The 23245-nt window shown below is 31.2% G+C and overlaps 1 protein-coding gene across 1 annotated transcript in view; it reads right to left on the reverse strand.

Annotated features, from left to right (window-relative positions):
• Nucleotides 1–22257, reverse strand: part of Golgin104 (coiled-coil domain-containing protein 186) — a 315912-nt gene extending 293655 nt beyond the window's left edge. The window contains exon 1 of the mRNA XM_089595915.1: nt 22104–22257. Within this exon, the coding sequence (XP_089452041.1) occupies nt 22104–22188 (85 nt within the window). The 5' untranslated portion in view covers nt 22189–22257. The remainder of the gene's footprint in view (nt 1–22103) is intronic.
• Between the last annotated feature and the right edge of the window lie 988 nt (nt 22258–23245).

A 23245-nucleotide genomic window follows, 5' to 3' on the forward strand; every position in this document is an offset into this window, starting at 1 on the left:
CTAAATGTGAAAGTAACAATGATAACAAAAAAAAATCAGCAGAGTTGAAGAAGCCTGGTAATACGATTGATGGTGATACTCTTCCTTATCCTATAACGGTAACTAAATTAGGATATCATTTGTATCAAATGACTACTGACAATGTTAACTGCAATATTTTGAAAAATCATGGATTTTATGCTACAATAACAATCGTATAACAGTTCACTAATAAGTTATAAGTCACGAGTGTGTTTCAACCATTCAACAATGTAGTAACAATATTAGTAATTTCTATTTAAGACTCTCATGTACCTGATTTTCATAAAATTGGAGCTACCTTTTATGATTTAAACTTGTTGCATGCTAAATTTAAAGAGTATATATGATGTCTTAAAATTTGTTATTTTATTTAGCAAAGACAAGTACAAGAAATGTTAAAAAAAGCTGGAGTAAGGCTAGCCGGTGAACACCATGAAGAATACAATTACTGTGTTAAAGATCCAAAAGTAAAAACAATGTAAACTGAAAAAAAAATATTGTAATTTTTATTTGTGATAGAGTTTTTCCATTGAGCAATAACTCATTAATATCAAATCATTTCTTTTTAGATGTGGTTATATTAAGAAAAAATGTAAAGCAAAACTCACTTGCGACGCTGACCTCAATCCTGATAGTTATAAAATACGAAAACAACACACACGTTTGAAAATTATCCACCAAACTCTAGAAAAACGATTTTTAAGAGAGCAACTTAAAATAAAAGCAGAAAATTGTGTAGGGTCATTGCGTGTAACTTTTGATAATCAGACAAAGTAATTATTTCAATAATTTTGTGCTAATTTATAATAAACTTATAACGAAGGTTCACTTCTATGATTGCTTTTCATTAAGAGTAATAAATAGAGGCTTATGGATTTTCAATAACTCTTAATGACTCCAATACTGTGATTTCAACTGCCTGATTAAAAAAAAATACCACAAATTTATAGTTGGATGAATATACATGCATAAGTATGGTAATTTAACTTCAATTTTCGTAAAATTTTGATAGCAACAATGGATAGCTTTACTCAAATTTTGCACACACAATTTTTACAAACTTTAAAACCTCTCTAAATGTTCAGTAGGTTGGGCTGCTCGTGGGGGTTGGCAGTAAGGGATATCTGTTCATAAGAGTTTATTCTCGAAAAGAACTAATAACCGAGCTCAGAAACAGCTTATCTCTAGACTAAAAAAGAAAGTTTTTATTTCGCCAGGTTTAGATAAAACAGAAATAAAGTGTGATCTCAGTCAAAAATTTATAGCTATAATTAAGGTTATAAATAATAGCTGTAATTACAACTATGATCGCCTACAATTATAGATATAATCACCTACAAAAAAGCTATAAATGTCTATAAATTACAGCTATAAAAAGTAGCTGTTTACAGCTATTAAATTCGCGCGAATTTTAAACAACACAATTTATGTGATAATCTTTTTTTTATCAGGTATATCAGCCATGGTAGGCGCTATTATCCGTATGATAACACCAAAACTGGGACGTTTAAGTATTTTTGAACAGTAACAACTGTATTTGCTGTATAATTTTTTTTTTTTTTTTTAATGTTCAAAAATACTTAAACCCCCCAGTTTTGGTGGGAATTTATAGCTATAATAGTAGGCGATTATAGCTGTAATTACAGCTACTATTTATATCTATAATTATAGCTATAAATTTTTGACTGAGCTGGAAAATAACACAATATACTTCAAGTTATGTAGCTTATTGCAGTCAGAGATGAAAAGCGTAGATAGTTTTGTTTATGAGATAAAAAATATTGTTGTAAACAGCGTTATAAATTTCTTAAACTACCAGTACACATACATTACATACCTTACAAAGGCATACTATTCGATTATAAGTTTTCATAAAGAGTTGCACCAAATTTCATATAGTAACATAAAGGCTTACGGCCTCAAAAGATGATTTTTTAAATAGTCACTGCACCCTCTAATAAGACAAGCTAACAGCAAACGATACTCACTTGCAAATGCAATATAATCATATGGAAATTTGCAAAAACGTAATAAAAATATTGCCAGATTCAAGAAATACTTCATCTTCATGATTTAGTATTATTTAATTAAAAAATATTATACTATTTGTAATGAACATAAAAGTTAATCTAAATAATAAATACATTCCTATAGCTTTCATGTGATTGTCAATATTGTCATTTTTGAGACCAATCTCCTTAAATTCATTTTTAAAAGTATTTTATATTAGTTAACTTTATTCATTAGTTAAATAATCGATATTACATTTTTGAATATTGAATCTTTTTTTGACAAATCTCGTATTTTGCTTTTAAATATATATAATAGTATTATACCTTAAAACTATGAAACTAGTACACCCAAATAAAAACAATGAAATAATCTAATACTCTGAAAAAAGTAAGAAGTGAGCCTTCAAAATAATTGAATTTCTTTTGGAGAAATATGAAATTCTAACAGAAATTGGATCAACGTTTTTGGATTGTATAATGAAAATTATATCAAAGTGTCCAGCGTTAATTTCAGTAAAACTGCATCTGATAGTAAAATTGGTTATGCGTCAGTGCAAAAAACAATGCAAAGAGCCCGAAAAAAGTCAAACTATTGAGTCTGGCAAATGCCGATACGGTTTAATAAAAGAATTTGCAGATCCCATAGAAAAAGATTCAGAGATATTAGTTATGAAGACTAAGGAAAAAGAAGCAAAATTATCTGTTCATCTAGTTTCATCAGATGTAAATAATCACCATTTGATTTTGATAGACCATAATTTATTTAATGAATTCAATAATCAAAATGATATGTTTGTTGATGCCACATTCAATGTTGTACCAGATATAAAGAGAGTTAGTCAATTGCTTACCATAATGTGCAAAAAAAATAATGTGGTAAGTAGTACAAGGACAAGTATTAAAACCATAGTTCTAACTTATGAACAATTTAGTCTACTGATAAAAATTTTGGAATTGTTTTTTCGATTTTAGCAAGATAATAAGTTAAAATCGGTACATTCTCCCAATTCAGAATTATGAGCTGAACCCTGATCACTAGCTAATGTTTTTTCCATTTAATTTTTTGATGTCAGAGGGATAGATTAAAAGAAAAAAAAATTTCAGATGTTCTTTACCTTCCAATTTATTTCTTTGCATACTAATGTTGGTTTTTGTAATATTTTTTCAGTCCACAAATCGTTTTTCTCGTCTGGTTCATTTTTTTTAACCTTATACTGTTCTGGGTTTTAAATGGTTTTAATAATTATAATAATCAATAAGCATGTTTTTCCGTTATTACAATTCCGAATTCCAAGATTCCAAATTTCGTTCAACTTGTGTGGTCGAAACTCGAGCATCATAAACTCCACTGTATTCATTCTATGCACGTGATTATGTCATAGGCAGACAGTATCTCTACAACAAGTATTTTATTTTCTTACATAGGGTACAAAGTAAAACTGTCGCTTTTGACCCTTCGGGACGCACTTTGCGCGCTTGTAATCACTTTGCACTCTTGTTATCACTTTGCCCTATGGACAGAAGTATACTTTTCGGCCCTCTGAACCCAAAGAACTTTTCTCTCTTAGGGTTCTTAGTATGCCAGTAAGCGCCAAATTGCACGTTTTGCTCACTGTAAAGAGGAAATTTATTCGCTCTGAGCCAATGCAGAGGCTGCGCCCTCTGTATCAGTTATTTGAAAAAAGTTCTTGCATATAAACAAACGGCTTAGAACATACACACATGCATATAGTTGCTTGTGATTGGCAAGTTTTCTGGAATTGGCAGAAAGAGAGTACAAGAGGGGATCGTTGTTCTCTCTCTAGCCCGTCAATCACAAGTAGCCACATGGTATGGGGCCTTTCTTTACATGCAAAAACTTTTGTCAAATATCTGATACAGAGGGCGCAGCCTCTGCATCGGCTAAGAGCAAATATGCGACCAGAGATTAGTAGGGAGATTGCTGACTGCCATGCTACGGAGTGTGCCCACTTTTTTCCAGTTGTCAAGCGCCCCACCACGGCCAAGCGACTGAGCCAGGCGCACATTTTTTTTTTTATTTGAGAAGCACGGTAGGGGTATGAGAAGAGTGGATTCGCGTGGAAATGTCCATATAGGCGCACATTTTGGAGACGCGTGGAAGGAGTATACCGAATGTGCGCCTACGCGGAGAGGAGTAGAAATGTCGGCTATATAGCTGTATAGCTGAGCGCACAGCCAAAGCAAGCGACGACACGAGTTTAACTCTTATGGGAGTCTTTTGACTCTGCAACTGAGTACATGCTATGAATATATTTAACTGACTTAATCTCGCTCTGGCTTCGATGTTATCTATCAATCTTATTTAATTAAATCGTGGAACTAAATGCTCATTAATTATATACACAGAATTTTGATTTCAATACATTATTTTTAACTCTCCCGTACTCTTAACATTCCCAAATCCATTTATGTTTTCAAAAAATATATAGCTTCAACTATTTTTTAAGGTTTTCAGTACAGCTTTAACCACTAATTTATTAATTTCACACATCCTAACTGCTGTAAACCGTAGGACAAGCTCCGGAGGATATCCATAAACATGTGTGACTTCAAAAGGGATATCGCTCGTTCTTCGGATAGCTAAGATGGTTAAGGCTTATGCCCCTTCGTAGATTGTCTTGCACTTAAGGGTTCAAATTCACTTCATGGTAGATTTTTTTTTTTTTTTTAATTTATCATTTTGTCTTTATTTCTTTTATTTATGTTTCGTTAAAAAAAAAAAGTGTACATATACATATATATATATGTAGTCAACATTTTTTTTCGGATACATCAAAATAAATTAATATTTTTACTATGATACTTCTTGTTTGCAAGGCAATTCTATAATTTTATAATACTAAAATAACTTTTAAGGACTTCAACATAATTTGTGTATTTTAAAACTCCTAAGAAATTATGAACATCCTATTTACGACAAAAAAAAGCCGCCCGTCTACTGCTATTTACCTAATGTTGAAATTTTAATCAGTAAATGAATTTGATGAACACAATATAAAATAGTTTTGTAAATATTTTAAAATTGTTTGCAAATCTTTAATAAGGTGTGCTACTTATATTTATTTTTAGACAGTCATAAGAATAATGATGAATGAAACAGTTCGATGAATAAGTAATAAAATTTATTCGGCACGATTCCGAGACAAAACATTTTTTATAATACCGTAGTATTTTGTTAAAAAAAAAAAAAAAAAAAAAAAAAAATGAATTACCTTTAAGGGTGATGATTGTAATAAAGATATTTTTAGGCTGTCGATTATAAAGGAAGTTTGATCATTTTTATTGAATGCAGGAAAAGCATCGTAATACTTTTAACAATGATACCATCAGGTGAGTGCAAGAAAGAGTCTTTTTAGAGTAAAAGTCAAGAAAGAGTCTTTTTAAATTTTCGGGCAGAAGAAAGTCCTCTTAAACTAATAGAAAAAGCCTTTTTATACAGAGGTACACTCGCACTGAGGTGTCGGCGTTGATTGGTATAATTAAGCCCAACGAATCGTCGCTCAAGATTATTCTTCGACATTTTTGAGTTCTTATTTGCTCCTCACCCAGCTCTCGGTTGGTCTCGTACCCCTGTACGAATCCACACATTTATTCTATACTGGAGAGCAAAACGAGGAGTTTAACAAAAAGATATCAATGCCTTTTACACAAATTTGTTTACTTCTATTATAAGGTAGTAATGTATATATTTTTATAGATCAATTATATATATACACACATAAATGTAGTACCAACTTAAAATCGGAGGAATAAAAATTAAAGGCTTTTCCTTATATTCAGTTTGAAAAGGCTCTTTTACGCCTATTACTCTGAGAAGACTCTTTATTATGCTAACGTGATTAATTATTTAGAAATCAGGAATTGTGAGAACTAAAAAAATTTTTTAACCACAAATTTCTATATTAATAAAAACTGAGTCTGGGTCTACTTCTGCTAGCAAAAACTTCGATTAAGAGTTACGGGGGATATTGTGATACTTCATTGTTTTTAAAAATTTCTGAAAAAATTTGTGTAGGTATGTATCAGTATCATAAATAACATATTAAAATTTCAAAGAGCCTAGATTCACCGTTTTTGAGAAAGAAAACGGCGAAGTAGGCCACTTACACACAAGCTTTTACGAAGGACTTGTCGGAAAATGCACGTTTTTACTCATAACTTTTGAATATTTTTTTAAGAATCTTTTGAAAAACTAATATGTTAGGGTTTATTGTAGTTAAAATAAGTATACTAAAATTGGGAAAGCCTAGCTTCACCGTTTTTTAAATATAACAGCTTAAAGTCCAGTTACATGTTACTAGAATACCTATGTAGTGGTACAGTCCGAGGCGAAAGTTAGGTTAATTTGTTGTTTTAACGTTTGTGTTTACTTTCCAGGGCATTTTTCTGTTCCATACACTTAATTTTTAAATTATTTACCTGTTTTGTTAAGAATAATCACAACAAAGACATTTCTAACACTAAAATTCAATTTTGAAATTGACTGTACCACGACAACCCCCTCAAAATAGTATCAACATATACATTTGTAGTGCAAGATCTTTAAAAAATCTACAGTTTTCTAAAAAAATCGACCAATTATTTATTCTAGTTTTCCATTTTATTCTTAAAATCGTAAAGTATTCAAACTATTATTGTTTACTGTATTCAAGTGCGTACTTCTTGATGATAAATTAATTCAGCTATGATTCTCAAAAATTAATATGTAGAGCTATGAAGAAGACATTTTAAAGGTTTTAAAGTTAAGCTACTCGTCGTGAGAGTTCCGCGAACTTTTTAATAAAAGCAACCTATGTCAAGTCGTTGAAGATACCGATAATGCGATTGTTACTATAACTACAAAAAAAAAAAAAAAATTAGCTGCCTTGCGTTGTATATCAAGAGGTGTTTTTTGATGGTTTATCTTATCAAATACAAACAATCAAATAAATTTATGCAAATCATTATGTGTTGCATACGGTGTGAAATTAATTGATCGATTGGGATAGTTAAAAGAGCAATTTAAATTGTGAAATTTTAATATTTTGTATAGTTATTCATCTATAAAAATATATATATAGTGCCACCTTAAAAACAGAGGAAAAAAAATTTTTGTCAACTGTATATGATTTACACACTGTCAAAAAATTTTGGTAACTGTTTCTGAAAAATTACAATAACAATTGATAGTAGATAAACAGATTAATTGTTTACACAGAATACAAATTTTTTTTTAACCATACTCTAGAGTGACAAGTGGTTGAAACTAGTATAAGTTGAATAAAAAAAGCTTTGTTCAGTCTCTTTAAGACTCTTTAATCTAAAATACGCACTATTTGTAAAGACTAAAGAATCTACTTTCATGTTTGTACATAAATGTCGTACGAATTTTGTCAATGCAATGACCACAAGCAATTGATAAGGAATGTAAATATAAGCTAAAAAATATAATATATGTACGTAGTTAAATATTCACGTATAATTGGATGTAAGTTGTACTTTACTGGTAATGATCATATTTGATATAATCGTAGTGAAAGTATGAGTTTTCTCCTGCCTTCGGCTTTTTTTTGTCGTAAATAGAATAATCATAATTTCTTATGAGTTTTAAAATACACAAATTATGTTAAAATCCTTAAAAGTTATATTATTATTATAAAATTATAGAATTGCCTTGCTAACAAGAAGTATCAAAGTAACAATATTAATTTATTTTGATGTATCCGAAAAAAAAAGTTGACTACATATACATATATGGATATATATAAATTTTTTTTAACAAAACATAAATAAAAGAAATAAAGACAAAATGATATATTAAAAAAAAAAAAAAAATCTACCATGAAGTGAATTTGAACCCTTAAGTGCAAAACAATCTACGAAGGGGCATTAGCCTTAACCATCTTAGCTATCCGAAGAACGAGAGATATTCCTTTCGAAGTCACATATGTTTATGGATATCCTCCGGAGCTTGTCTTACAGTTTACAGCAGTTAGGATGTGTGAAATTAATAAATTAGTGGTTAAAGCTGTACTGAAAATCTTAAAAAATAGTTGAAGCTATATATTTTTTGAAAACATAAATGGATTTGGGAATGTTAAGAGTACGGGAGAGTTAAAAAATAATGTATTGAAATCAAAATTCTGTGTATATAATTAATGAGCATTTAGTTTCACGATTTAATTAAACAAGATTTATAGATAACATTGAAGCCAGAGCGAGAGCAAGTTAGTTAAGGAGGCTTGGGCGTTTGGTGTCGTATCTATTGAGGGGCCCCTGTGGGGTACTTGTCATACAAATGATTCTTTGTAAAATTTTTTTTTAATCATTTTGATTATACACATGTGTGAACAAAATAGCAATAATACGCGGAAAAGTCATTGGAAAAATCGATATTAAAAAATTTATTAGTTTTCCCGAGGTACCTTGTGTAAAGATGACGGCCCTGTCACGATAAAGCTGACAACACTGTACTTTCTTGCTCTCATCTGCTATAATTTACCTATACTTGTGTTCGACTTAAATTTTCATGCTTGTATGTTTATGAATGTACAGCGCATGCGCACTTACAGTACCTGAACAAAACAATTCTCATGTTCGATGTTTTCCTCGCTATTTTCTCAAAATTTAACGTGTTAATCCTATTCTTTTTTTTAAATAATAGATTCTTTATACTTTCAAGTACATGTACCAATTTAATGTGTGGGCCCACAGCTTTTTATTGCGGTACGGTAGTCTATTGAATTTCGGGTTCCGTATAAGGTTGCGTGTTAAAATGACGAATTTTCACAAGCGATTTTCTCGAAAATAAATGTGTTGACCTACCTATCTTGTTTTCCTAAAAAAATCTAGCAAACTTTATCTATATAATCTCTGAATTTCAGACCTAGCCAGCATTTAATTCAAAATCGCCAAAGCCTCCTTAAATAAATACATAGCATGTACTCGGTTGCAGAGTCAAAAGACCCTCAAAAGAGAAAAACTCGTGTCGTCGCTTGCTTTGGCTGTGCGCTCAGCTATACAGCTATATAGCCGACATTTCTACTCATCTCGTCGTAGGCGCACATTTGGTATACCCCTTCCACGCGTCTCCAAAATGTGCACCTATATGGACATTTCCACGCGAATCCACTCTTCTCATACCCCTACCGTGCTTCTCAAATAAAAAAAAAAATGTGCGCCTGGTTCGGCCGCTTGGCCGCGGCGGGGCGCTCGAACCACTGGAAAAAAGTGGGCACACTCCGTAGCATGGCAGTTAGCAATCTCCCTACTAATCTCTGATGCGACTTGGGCACAAACGTGTCACATACAAAAAACCACGCCTTCCGGGCACCCAAGTTGTGGGGAAGTGATGTGCTATAGCACAGATTTACTGTATAAAGCTAAAGAGACAGAAAACGAAAATGACTTGGAATGAAGGGGTGCTGAATGCTCGAGTAGAATCTGCGATGTAGGTTTCACGTCTGATTACTCCGGACATTTGCCTCTTAAACGGTATTTTGATATGGTACGTAACTAAACTGTAGAGTAGTACGATTACTGAGCTTAGCTCAAGAGAATTAGAGTACCTCAGAAAATTTCCTCAGAAGTAACCACATTTACAGGCTAACACAAATTTAAAAAAAATTGCCAAAATTTTTTTTTTAGAAGAATCAGCACCATCGACTCTGTGCTCCATTTTTTTTTCTTCTTATACAAACAAGCTACCAACGCAATGAGCTATTTTTTCTCAAGTTATAATTGACAATTTTAAAATTATAGGTCGTTCCTTGTGCTTTTGTTTTGATGAGCCGAAAAACTTGCAAAGCGTACTGTGCTGTATGGGCCTTCATTAAAACAGCTTTTCCATTTTTCAAACCCTTAAAACTTATTTGTGATCATGAAAAGGCATTGATGAAGTCAATAAGGACTTATTTTGGCAAAGATTTTGTAAAAGAATGTTATTTTCATTACTTACAGGTACTATATTTTTTTCTAAACAGCGTTAGCAAAAGCTCTCCAAGCTCTTGAAATATCGAGTGTCTATTAATCATTTCTTTCTTCTTATCTAGTGAAAAGGTTCACGTAAGACCTAAAAATTTGTTTGCAAATTATACTTATGATTCTACAAAAAAAAATACTGACGCGATAGGCAAAAAAAAAATTTTTTTTCAAAGGCAGAGTCATTGGACAAAGTTTATCGTATTCCCCAATAACCTCTGAAGTATCAGAAAAATCATGTACTTGAAAAAAATTAAAGGTCATTTTTTATTAATGAATTATTAAAACTGATGATCTGAATAGGAACTCTTGTGAGGTAACCACCTCCATTTTTCATGAAACTGTATATGTGGAAGAACATACAAGACACATTTTACATTTTTTTACCGGTGGAAAATCTTTTTTAGGAGCTGAAAACAAACTTGAAAATCACTATCGAAAATAATCTTTTATTAATATCTCTAAAAAAAAAAATTAAATATAGGAATGATTCAAACGCATGATTGTTTTCTATAAAGTGGCAGTTTAGTGATAATTTTTTAGACCCTAAATAAAATCCCTTAATTTTTTGAGTAAAAATTTAGTTTTAAAAACTTTTCGAATATTAAATTTTCTAAGCCACCTAAGTTGAAATATACTTTCTTATATGAAAAAACAAAAAACTGTAGTCGAAGTGTTTCGGGAAGATTATTAAAAATTCGATTTTTGGAGATTACCTACCTTTACATTCTCAAAATTGCAATTTGGTATGCGAAAAATTGTAAAAAAAAAAAATTTACTTAAAAAAATTAATTATAGGTCCACTAATTGTCATAGAACTGCCGTTTTATAACAAACAATTTGACGTTGAAAATTAAATCAACATTTAATTTTTTTTAGAGATACTAAAAAAAATTGTTTTCAATAATAAAATTTTTAAGGGTTATTCTCATCACCCAAGAACGTTACTCTGCTGATAAAAAGAAATACGTGTCTCTTATTTTTTTAAGTTTCTTTAACATATTACAGTTTCATGAACATTGGAAGCGGACACCTCGCAAGGGTTCCTGGTCAGATCATCAATTTTAATAAAGCATACTTTTTTTAAATAACCTTCAATTTTCTAAGTACCTGATTTGTCTGATATTTCAGAGTTTATGGGGAACACGACAAATTTTGTCCCGTAACTATTCATTTGAAAAAAAATTTTTTTTCTCGACCTTTTTTGCAAAATCACTCATATATATGATTTTCTTAAATCTGTTCAATTTTCAATATGATGGGTTGTTTACATCTGAAAATATAATATAAACATTTTGAATCCGTATCCCGTACATTAACAAAATTTGAATATCAAAATTTATATAACCGTTTAAACTAATATAAGCTCGTTTTCTGAGTAATTATTTCTACTTTTTAATATATTTTTTCAAATTTTCTAATTTGTTAATGATGGCTTGCTTTATATTTTTGTTCAATGTAATTTTATTTTGAAAACAGATTCTGGAATTTTTTGTTTCAAAATAAGTAATATAAATAAATTAATTAATAAAGTTTACTTAATTGATACACTTAGAAAAATTAATGTAATTGAAATAATTAATATAGTTATTTTAAATACTTGATGTTTCAAAAATGATTCAGAAAAACCATACCAAGAGATAAAGCTCGTCAAGACAACCAAGAAAGCTCTTTGCACATTTTGATCGAATGATTTTATACTGCAAGAAATACTAAAATAATAAACTGAAGTATACTTATTAAAAATTCACTAAAATCTCTACAAATGTATTTTTGTCTTTACAAATTTATTGTATTATTAATTTTTAGTTAATAACTTCTTGGAAAGTTGGGCTTTATTATCAAAATGTGGTAAAGGGCTTTTTTTGTGTGTCTGGACGAGCCTAATCTCGTGGAATGGTTTCCTTGAAAGATTTTCAACATACAAATTATTATTCATCAACAATCTTATAAAACACTCTAAATGTATGTACCTATGTAACTGCAGTTAATATTAAGGAAGTTGTGTACTAAAAATTGAAAAATCTTTTGATGATGCCCATAAAAAAGTGGATCAGAATGTTTTTTATGAATCGAACGTTTTTAGAATGTAATAACTAAAATAGTGAAATTCATAAAAAATTTGAAGGATTTGAGTGGAAGAGAAATAAATCGATAACTTTCTTTTCCATGAGCATATATGCCTAAATCCCTGAAACATCTAATGATAGGGGCAATCATTTTTGGAAAAAAGTTTTATATAGTTTCATCGTCAAATTGCATGAGAACATACAACGAAAGGGCTTATTCTCTTGATCTTGGTCTACTGCACACACTTTGATACTTGGCAATCTGGCAATCTCTTTATTTTTGTTTCAGAAACAATTACAGCACAACAGATACAATTTTGAAAAAGTTACAAGTGTACTGTGTTCATTATAACACATGTTGGAAAATAGTTACATTATTTGTTTGGAACCAGTTAAAAGTGCTAGAAACAAGCTTTAATTCTCTCTCGGGAGTTTAAAAAATTGATCAGAATGAAAGCTACGAGTTGTTTAAGTTGGTGTTATCTAATTTTCAAAATCAATAGATTATTAGTGGTTTCAATCCCCAATACATTATCTCGTAACTATTGATCTGAAAGATGTTTTTAGAGCTATCAGAGGTCTCAAATAAGAGCTCTTTGCTAGCATTTTTTATTAAAAAAATAAAATACACATATTATATTATTTATTTTTTTATACTTTAACTCTGCTTTGAGCCAAATAGTAGTAAAATCAATAATGGCACAGAATTCGCTAGAAAACTATATTATCACTATTCTGCTTGTAACTTAACTCTTGACTTAGATGTAATGTTTGCTCTTTAAGTAATTATTAATGCTTAAGAAGAGCTTTCATTTAAGCTCCAGATAGCAGCAGTTGAATAAAAAAGCACTTTTTCAGTGTTTTCTTACCTAAATTTAAAATAATTTTGACTTCGATAAGAACAACTCTTTTTGACCTGACCAGTACTTACATTGAAGCTTAAAATAGGCAGTTTTACTGATTTTTAAGATAGACTCTCCAACTTTATCTGAAGTTCATTTCCAACAACAGTGGCGGATTTACCGAGAAGCAAAGGAAGCAATTGCTCGGGGCTAAGACAGGGGCCCCGAAAATTGCAAAATGTTGAAAAAATTTTTAGGAGAACTGGAAAAAATAAAAATGAAAAAAAAAATCCAATATGTGATTAATTTTAATCAGTTATTGTCGCTGAAACAATTTGAACTTATCGGTTCAAAACAGCCTTTCGCGCGCGTAGCTGGCGCTTCGGTCGCTTGTGTTTGTATGCTCAATATCGCGTGCAGAGTCGAGTACCAGACGCCGCATAGCGGCGTCTGCCACTTGAGGTAACTGTTGGTTGACGGACAGACTTTTTAGGTTATTTTAAAATCTTCGACTAATTAGGTGCTAGATTTTCTTGTTTATTTATGCTATGTAGGTAAGTTTTATAAAACAATGTGTTCACGGTTTACATGTCGTCAGGGTGGCAGACGGTATAATGAGATAGGAGAGGGAGAGGGAGAGAGAGAGAGAGAGAGAGGGAGGGAAAGGAGGGGGGTTGATGGGACGGCTGAGCAGGTACTGCGCAGTGTTGCGATATACCCAAGACTTCTCTTGGGTGCTCTTGGCTAGTAGCGCAAGCGCAGAAGAACCATGCTCTCTCTCTCACTGGGCAGGTAGGAGTAGGGGAGCCCCCCTACCTAGCCTTTAACTTAAGCCCCGCCCACTTCTCACAACTTAAATACTACTTTTGACCCTAGCTTCTGGTAGCTCTCGATGGTCGAGCGGACTAAGAGTTTTGCGCTCGCTTGACTCGTAGCTAGGTACTCTTCGATTCCTGACCATGACGTTTTTTTTTTTTTATTATTATTATGAATATCATTATAACTATTATTCATATTATTATTAGTGTCATTATTATTATTATTATTGTTATTATTATTTTTATTATTATTATTATTTTTATTATTATTGTTATTATTATTATTATTATTATTATTATTATTATTATTATTATTATTAATATGAATTATTAGAGCCGTAATTAAATGCGCAATAAAAATACTAAAATTAGCAGATACTCTTTCCTCACCACCTTGCGGTAAGTATCAGGGCGCGTTTTTTTTTTTTTTTCAAGAAAAAATTAAGGAATAATTTAATTACTAAGAAAAGAATGATGAAGCTATGACTCAAACTAAAAATACATTCGAAAAATTAAGTAACTTTAGAAAGATTTATTAATAAATGATCAGTTTTTTAGAAATAAAATTCATTTACTTAGCGCGATTTGTTTTATTTTCCAATTAAAAGTATTAATCCAATCAATTTTAAAATTTCTAAAGATCATCTTGAACTATTTAACTCTAAAATGTATAAACGCGATTCAACAGACGATCCAGAAATCAAAATTCAAGGCAACTTGTAATTAGTTAGGTGTTTCAAAATTTTTTTAACTTCATACTAATTTAGTTTAAAATGGCTCCTATAATTTGTGTATTTCATGCAAATTAATTCTTAGCTATTTTTACGATAAAGTGCAAGATTTAATATTTAATTTTTTATTTTTAGAGCTACAATTTTAAATATTTAGAGTCTGTGAAATTATTGCTTTGTTTTGTATCGATTGCAATTTAATTAAAAAAGTTATATTTAGATAAGAAATTACATTAATTCTAATTACATGTAATAAATTTCATTCATTTATTTACTTATTGTGTACATAGTATACGTCTATTTGAAAAAGTTTAAATTAGTCATTAGATTTGTGTCACTTTACAGTATTATTTAAAAACCTAAGATTTTTTTGTTACTATCCAAATAAGTTTACTTAAGGGATATTTCATTAAATCCTGTATTATAAGTGTTCGTATGAAATAGTTGTTGTTTATCAGAGTAACGTTGATAGTCACTTAAAGAAGACTGCTTAGAATTGTAGTAATTTATTTATTTGTTAAAATTATTAATTTGATACTTTATGTAAATTTCTGAATTGATGATTGCTTTAAAGTAGATTATAACTTATCAGTTTTAAAATTAAGTTTAATTATTCTGTTCTTAATTTTGTTTGAATTAAGTGTTTTTTAAGATATTCATTCAGACATCATCATTAGTGGAATAGGCCTATGTGGGATACCACTAAAAAAAAAAATTACGGTAGTAATAAATATTTTTTTATTAGTCCAGTTTATTCATTTTTTATTTTTTTTTGTAAACTTAGTTTATTCCGAAAAAATAATAATTTATTAATAAATCTTTTTAAAGTTACTTAATTTTTCGAATGTAATTTTAGTTTGAGTCATAGCTTCATCATTCTTTTCTTAGTAATTAAATTATTCCTTAATTTTTTCTTGAAAAAAAAAAAAAACGCGCCCCGATACTTACCGCAAGGTGGTGAGGAAAGAGTATCTGCTAATTTTAGTATTTTTATTGCTCATTTAATTACGGCTCTAATAATTCATATTAATAATAATAATAATAATAATAATAATAATAATGACACTAATAATAATATGAATAATAGTAATGATAATATTAATAATAATAATAAAAAAAAAAAAAACGTCATGATAAGGAATCGAAGAGTACCTAGCTACGAGTCAAGCGAGCGCAAAACTCTTAGTCCGCTCGACCATCGAGAGCTACCAGAAGCTAGGGTCAAAAGTAGTATTTAAGTTGTGAGAAGTGGGCGGGGCTTAAGTTAAAGGCTAGGTAGGGGTGCTCCCCTACTCCTACCTGCCCAGTGAGAGAGAGAGCATGGTTCTTCTGCGCTTGCGCTACTAGCCAAGAGCACCCAAGAGAAGTCTTGGGTATATCGCAACACTGGTACTGCGGCATACGGCAGTAGCGATCCGACTTGCGCGCGAGCAGCACGTATAGCGACGTAGTGCCGAGAGAAAGTTTCCCCACTGCTGCGCACGAGAGATGTCCTCTCCACGAGTGCCAGGAGGAGCTGTCTTCCTCTCCGCGAGCCCCACGAGAGATTTCCTCTCCACGAGGGGCTGTTCCTTCCACGAGTACTACGAGAGCTGCCCTCGCGGTCGACTGTCGGTAAGCTACACGTTTGTCCCCTGAGAAGCTGCTTATCTTTGCATACACTCCTTATTTCTATTCTCTATTTTCGATTTTACTATTTAGATTTTAGCTAATTAACAAAATTATGAAGAGGTCGTACGAGAGCGGTTACCAAAAAAGGAAGAAGAGGGCATTCGCTGAGGAATCGGTTAAAACCATTCCCAAAATAACTCAATTTTTTAAAAATGAAACTGACGCCCTGCCTGCAGATGAAAATCAGTCCGTTAAAGAAAGTCCGTTCAGTTTTGTTGCAAATTCACATGATCCTAGTGAGTTGGTCGAGAGTTCAGAAGAGATTCCGGACCAAATTTCAAATGTTTTTGTAGACGACGCCGACGTGATGAACGCACATGGTCATCGTCCAAACCTTTGTGATGATGCTGCATTATGGCATAATTTGTCCTCAACTGATAAAGAATACTGGATTCGGAAAGGTCCAAGTGATTGTCAACACAGTGAAGGGCCATTTGACAGCTCCAGACAAGTTTTTAACGGGACGGCAAACATTGTACTTCAAATATTTTCCGTGGAACCAAAATGAATGGAGAACAATACTCGAGAGAATGGCTGCTTTATTCTCCGCACACGGGCAATGTTTATTGTTTTGTTTGTTTGTTGTTTTGTCCACGCAACAATCGTTTTAGTAGCGATGGATTTTTCGACTGGCGAAATTGTAACGACGTACAAAGCCATGAGGGTAATCCAAAACATCGGGATGCTCTGTTAACGTTTTTAGTCAGACAACGACAGCAAAATGTCTCATGTAACCTTACCGAACAAGTTGACAGGGATTTTTTGGAAATCAGTTCTTCACGAATTTCATAAAGTATCAGCTACTTTACAAAACCCATCGATTTCTCTCGATACCTGCGCGCACTTGTACACTGCGTTGATTACGTACGTTGAGAATCATCGTGATGAATTTTCGAATGTCGAGGCGAAAGCAAAAGAGCTTGTTCCTGGTGATGATTATAAAGCGAGCACGCAAAAAACAAGACGCAGAAAGACGCAATGTAACGACGGTCTTGCTCCAGATGCTCTAGAAAATCTGCCTCTATGTGATAATTTTCGGATAAAATCTTTTATTCCAATGATTGATTCTTTGTCAACCAACTTGCGACAACGTGCTACGGCATACACTGATGTCGCTGAAAAATTTTCTTCCCTTGTCAATTTAGATGCGTCCAAGGATGAAATCACGGAAAGTTTAAAAAGACTGATAAAAGACTATCCAAATGATGTTAATTTAGACGTTGTGACTGAGATTCAAAATTTTCACATTTATGTGAAACAAGTGTACGGAACCGAGTCTCGTAAATTATTTGTCGATTTGTACCAGATTCTTTTCAACGACGAATTGTTTTCGGCGTTTCCAGACGTTGAATGTCTCATTAGATTATTCCTAACACTGAAGATAGCTACTAGTACAGGGGAGAGATCGTTCAGCGCATTAAAACGAATCAAAAATTATTTACGTTCTACCATGGGTCAAGAAAAAGTAAGTGATTTAGGTTTACTGTTTATCGAAAAAGACAAGCTTCGAAACCTCAACTTTGATGATGTTATTCATCAATTTGCGACTGAAAAAAGTAGGAAGAAATTGTAAGTTCTTAGATCGTTATAAGAAATTTGAGTAATATATTTATAATGCAATATTATATCTGTACTTTTTATTTCATAATTTTATGAAGGGGGGAACTTAAATTTCAAAACGAGGGCCCTAAAATCCTGAAGTTGCTTGGGGCCCCGCCTTAGGTAAATCTGGCACTGCCCGACAATATAAGTACCAGTATAAAACTTGGGTTAATTATGGTTGTAATTTTTGTTGTGAAATAAATCTGTATTTCATAAAAATGTGATTTTTTGGCACTTGTGATCATTGATTTTAAACCCTTCTCAGGTGGCTTGGGCGACTCTCATTTGAATTATAAAAACCTCTGAAACTTAGATATAATAATAATAAAGTATGCTAAATTCATATGCAATAAATAAATTATATGATTAACCACTTTACTTTTGAGAAAATCGCAACTAAACAATTGCCACTTAAACATGTAGTTTAATGGGAGTCGTCACAAAATCGACTTTAACTTCGGAAGTAAACGATAAACCTTAGAAATTAAAATTCATAATTATGAATTTTTTTATAAAGAATTCATTGAGCTCTTGAAAATATATAGGGTTAACCATCTCAATCAAGAGAAACTAGGAAGAAAAGCATGAAATCTTAATTTTCTCCTTTCTGATTGAACTATATTTCTAGTGACTCAGAAAAATATACTAATTTTTACAATCATCATTTTTTGGCATTTTTCTGTCAATTTCCTAATATTGTATGTATAGCTTTGAACATACACAATATATTTCTTAAGCAATTAACCGACAAAAGGCATTTAATTAATGAGGGGAACCTATAGCACCCTAAACTATGTACGGTCTCAATCGCCCAAGCTACCTCAACTTCCTTTTCAATGAACGTGTTTGACTGAATCAGAGCACACCAACTTAACCTGCTCGTTACCTTCGTCTTTTTTGACCTTTTAAACTCCAGTAAAGCTCAAATAAAAGCTCGTTTCAAGCACTTTGGATAACTTTCCAAACAAATATTGTAACTATTTCCTGAGATCTGTTACAATGAAAATAGTACATTCAAGTTGAAAGCAATGAGCCGTGGTAGAGTGATGTTGAATGATGCAAAAAAAATTTGTCCAAAAATAAGTAAACTTTAACGTCAAATTTTTCAGATATTTTGACATGTACGTCATTTTATAAATTAACTTCACCAATACGCTGTAATTAAAGTGACTGAGGTTGAAGTATATATTTTTGATAGATTTTGTAATTCCTATTAATTTTTTAAAAAAGTTTGTAAAATTCTCAAGTTTATAAACTAAGTTTCTTGTTGATGGTAAAGAATGTATACAAGAAACATTACTCATAAATTCTCATAACAATTAGTTCTTAAGATATCATCTATTAACAATGATATTTAAATATGTAGGTGGAATCATAAAAGTAAGACAGGTCGATCATGGATTTAGAGCGTGCTAAAAACTTCATTCGTCTTACTGTAAGTCATTTGACGGCTCAAATAATTCGAAATGAAAATATAGAGACAACCTGGAAAGAATTAGAATCTCGTCCACCATGGTCTATCGAAAAATTTATGAAGAAAGTAACAGACTACAATGATGAAAGCATGATGGAGGCAATTCAAATGAGTATGTATACTTTATAATATAGATGCTGATAGTTTCTATAAAATAGTTTAGTTGTTCCATTGATGATTTGAAAATTATGAAGTTTTTTTTGTATGTTTTTACGCACAAACTGTCTAATAACAACTAGACAAAAGAGTAGGGGACTATCTAAATTTTTTTTTTTTTCATTGTCAATATCATGTATACGTTAATATAGTTTAGCTTGAAAATAACATATTTTTTATTTTATTTTTTTTTATTTCTACTTTCCTTCGATTTAAAAAAATTTTCGTCCAAAACTTTTAAAGCCCCTAAGATTTTCAAAAACCACTAATCTGAAATCAAAGCTCTGTGCAATTCATGTTTATTTTGTGCCTTCCTATACCATTATTTGGAACCAAAAAAAAAATAAAGAAATTTTTTTTTCTTTGTGCAAAATCTCGTTGGCAAGTCAACATTTACTGGCTGATACTAACAGACATGTCTTATAAAAATACGTGAGCAAAAATAAAAGCTAAGCTCACTCACTGTATTTCTAGTAAGTTTGTCTAGTACCCATAGAAGTTTAAATAAAATAGAAAGTTTTTCTGAGTGTTTCATTGATAATTATTCATCAGCATTTTTTAATAATATAATTATTTTTTGATTCGCAGTAGCTTAAATATAAGCTCTCTACATATTAATAAATTTAAATTGTTGACTATTAAACAGCTGCGTAGTAACCGACAAAAAGAAAAATACTTGATTCTATTTGGTAAAAATTTTATGTAAATCCTAGTAAAACTTTATTCATAAACAGATATCAGATACAACAGCAAAGGCAAAGGAGAATCAGATCAAGACTCAGAAGAAGAAAATGATGATGATTCTGACAGTGAAATCAAAGAAGACAATGATGATGATGTGGATGATGATGATGATGATGACAATGACAATGACAAATTTTCGTTTGACGTTGATAAAGACCATATATGTGAACTATAAAAAATACGTTAGTTACGAAGGAATACTAACTGAAATTATTTATTCTCGCTTGAATAAATACTTTTTGAAGTTTTTTATGTATACTCGATGAATGATGTAAGAAGATCGTTATTTTGATGAATCTTTAATACGTCACGACTTCTTTAAACAAAATTAAAAAAAAAAACAAATTAATAAATACACATTCATTTCGAGTTTAAAAGGTTCAACTATGTGTTCATGAACAAGTATTCACAAAAGGTTTTTACTGTTACTTATAATTTGAACTAGCAATGAAAGTATTTTTTTTAACATTGAATTAAAAAATACAATTTTAGCTTTCTGCAGATTATTACATAAATCTCGTATGTATATAGCGTCCAGCCGAAAACACTGACGAAGATCGTGACAATATTGATGCCTCCATTGATGTTGATCTTGTAGAAGAGGGAGATCTTTTACCGCTTCCAAAGAGCTGCTCACCTTTGCACAGTCCCATCTGTTTCCTATCCTGTACCTCTATTAATCTCTCAAGTGGTCGAAGTAAAAAAATTTATTTTTTCTACCTCGGGCGTTTTTGAGAGGCTGGTGTGCCCTCGGTAGGAAAAATAGCATTCACCACATAAGCGCCATCGCTCCCTTGCTAAATTAGAATTTACTAAATTAGAAGGGTATCTACTTAGTCTTATTTTACGGGTACCTGAAGTAGAATTTTAAATTTTACGGTTACTCTGCCAGAATTTGTCTGCTAGTTTCAGCTTCATTAAATAATTTTGTATTTGTAAATATTTATAAAACATGAATTACTTTGTTAAAGTGCCTACTGTCACTTTAGTCTTTCAAACTCTGTTTTTTAAAAAAAAATTTTTATTTCAATTCATTATTATTTTTAATAATAATCAGTAAATCAACTTCAAACACTTTGCTTTTTATTTGTGTAATCGAACTCCTGTAAGCACATGAAATTCAATAAATTAATTGCTCAAGCAAAAAGCTATTAATTAATTACTATGCTAATACAATGATACTAATAGTACTATTGAGTTAAAAAAAAGTTTTCTAAAAGAACCATAATTTGTTAGATGTATTAGTTAATAATTACCAGCAACATTACTATGATACAAAATAGTTCATAAATGTGTAGCTAATGATGAAACAACTATTTTGCAATTTAAAGACCAAAACTTAGCATTAAATTACTATGAGCAAAGAAAGTTAATAGCAAAGATTTGTAAGAGACAACAAAATTTTAATGTACAAGAATAGGGCATAAACGTGCATGTCTAACGTAAAAATCAGATCTGTAATAGTACGACACCTTATATGATTCCCCATTTGAGATAAATCTTTTTAACGTTTTTCTTTACACCTGTCTTTAGTAAACTGTAAGCTGATTTTAAAAAATGTGTTTTTTTTTCTGTATTTACTAAACACCGTGACTTCTGTGTAAATCACTTTTTGTTTGAGGAAGACCTGTGCAAGAGCCTCCTTAAACTACACACCTATGGAGGATATAGGATATTAATAAATCATCAGAATAAGGCACAGAAAAAGTTTCAATAAAATCTATTTAACTTGTGTTTGAAGAGGGCTACAGTTAATCTTCTAGTTTGGACACTGTCCAAAAACCACATCTTTAATACACTAAAAGTAATTCTAAGAAATAATACTATGCCATAACGTCTAAAGCTTGCGTTCACACGTTTTAGAATACAATACAATAATAACTAAACAAACTTTTATCAATATTCCGTTTTAAAATCAGCATAATCTACTTTTAGATTACTCCATACTAAAGAAATTAGAACTGTTTTGATAAATACACTTACCAGTTAAACAGATGCAATGTGTATTACTACATGATTCACAAGAATTCGTGAGTTCTGTCGTGTATTTCTGACATGAGCTATACATTTTCTTTGTAATAAATACTTTGTCAATATATTTAATATCTAAGTTTTTTTTGTTCACACCAGAACATAATCTGAAATGGAACTCCAGAAGTTTGACAGTCCGTTGAGTCTGTCAATGTTTTTGTCAATATCAATGTAATGACACATTCGCCTTAATCCTTAACCACCTATACCCTATACCCCAGCCTGCAAAGTGTTGTGTATACAAAAATAAAAAATAAAGGGTCGTATATTTTCAATTGCTTCGACCACCTATGAATAAAGTTTTAATTGCTTCTGTCACAAAATCGCAAAAAATAAATATTTTTGAGAAGAAAAATTGGCTTATCTTTGACAGGTGATAACACAATAAATACGGAACACTTCGAATTGCTTCTACCGCTAATGAACTGCTTTTGACCTGTTCTTAATTGCTTCGGTGAGTTTGATAAAAGCTTCGTTAATATAAATAATTTATTGAAGAAATGTACGACCCTTTATTTTTTATTTTTGTACACACTACCAGGGGCGGCTTAAGGGTGGGGGCAAACTTGGCACTTGCCCAGGGCACCAAGGAAACGACAACACAGAACACTGTTGAATTATAAAAACCATTTTTTCTAGGTAAAAATAAAAAATGTTAGTACAAAACTTAAACCATCATAATAAACTAATTCACCATTTACATTTTCAAATTTAGATTTCCATATTTTCCTTGGAATCAGTGATACTTGAGTATTAATAATAATCGATTATTAAACAAATATGATTAATATTCTACTGAAGTGTCACATGGTATTACTTAATTCGTCTACTAGTATCTTTTCCCAATGAAAATGTGTTTTGCGTAACAGTCGATCAAGACGAAGACTTTTTTACAACAATATTTAATTGGAATACTTTATTCCTACGTCATTACATACATACATAGACGCACACAGACACACTTATAAGCAAATTTGTGGGTGGGTCATTCCACATGAACTGAAGCAGAAACATTTTTTCTTTAAATTTTGGGGATTGGAAGTACTCCATGAGAACGCTATAATGTTATATTTTCAGATTTTTTACCAACATCT

Source organism: Copidosoma floridanum, unplaced genomic scaffold (assembly GCF_036245765.1).
Source record: "Copidosoma floridanum isolate Cflo_tuat_1 unplaced genomic scaffold, Cflo_Japanese_pri ptg000004l, whole genome shotgun sequence".
NCBI classification, from domain to species: domain Eukaryota; kingdom Metazoa; phylum Arthropoda; class Insecta; order Hymenoptera; family Encyrtidae; genus Copidosoma; species Copidosoma floridanum.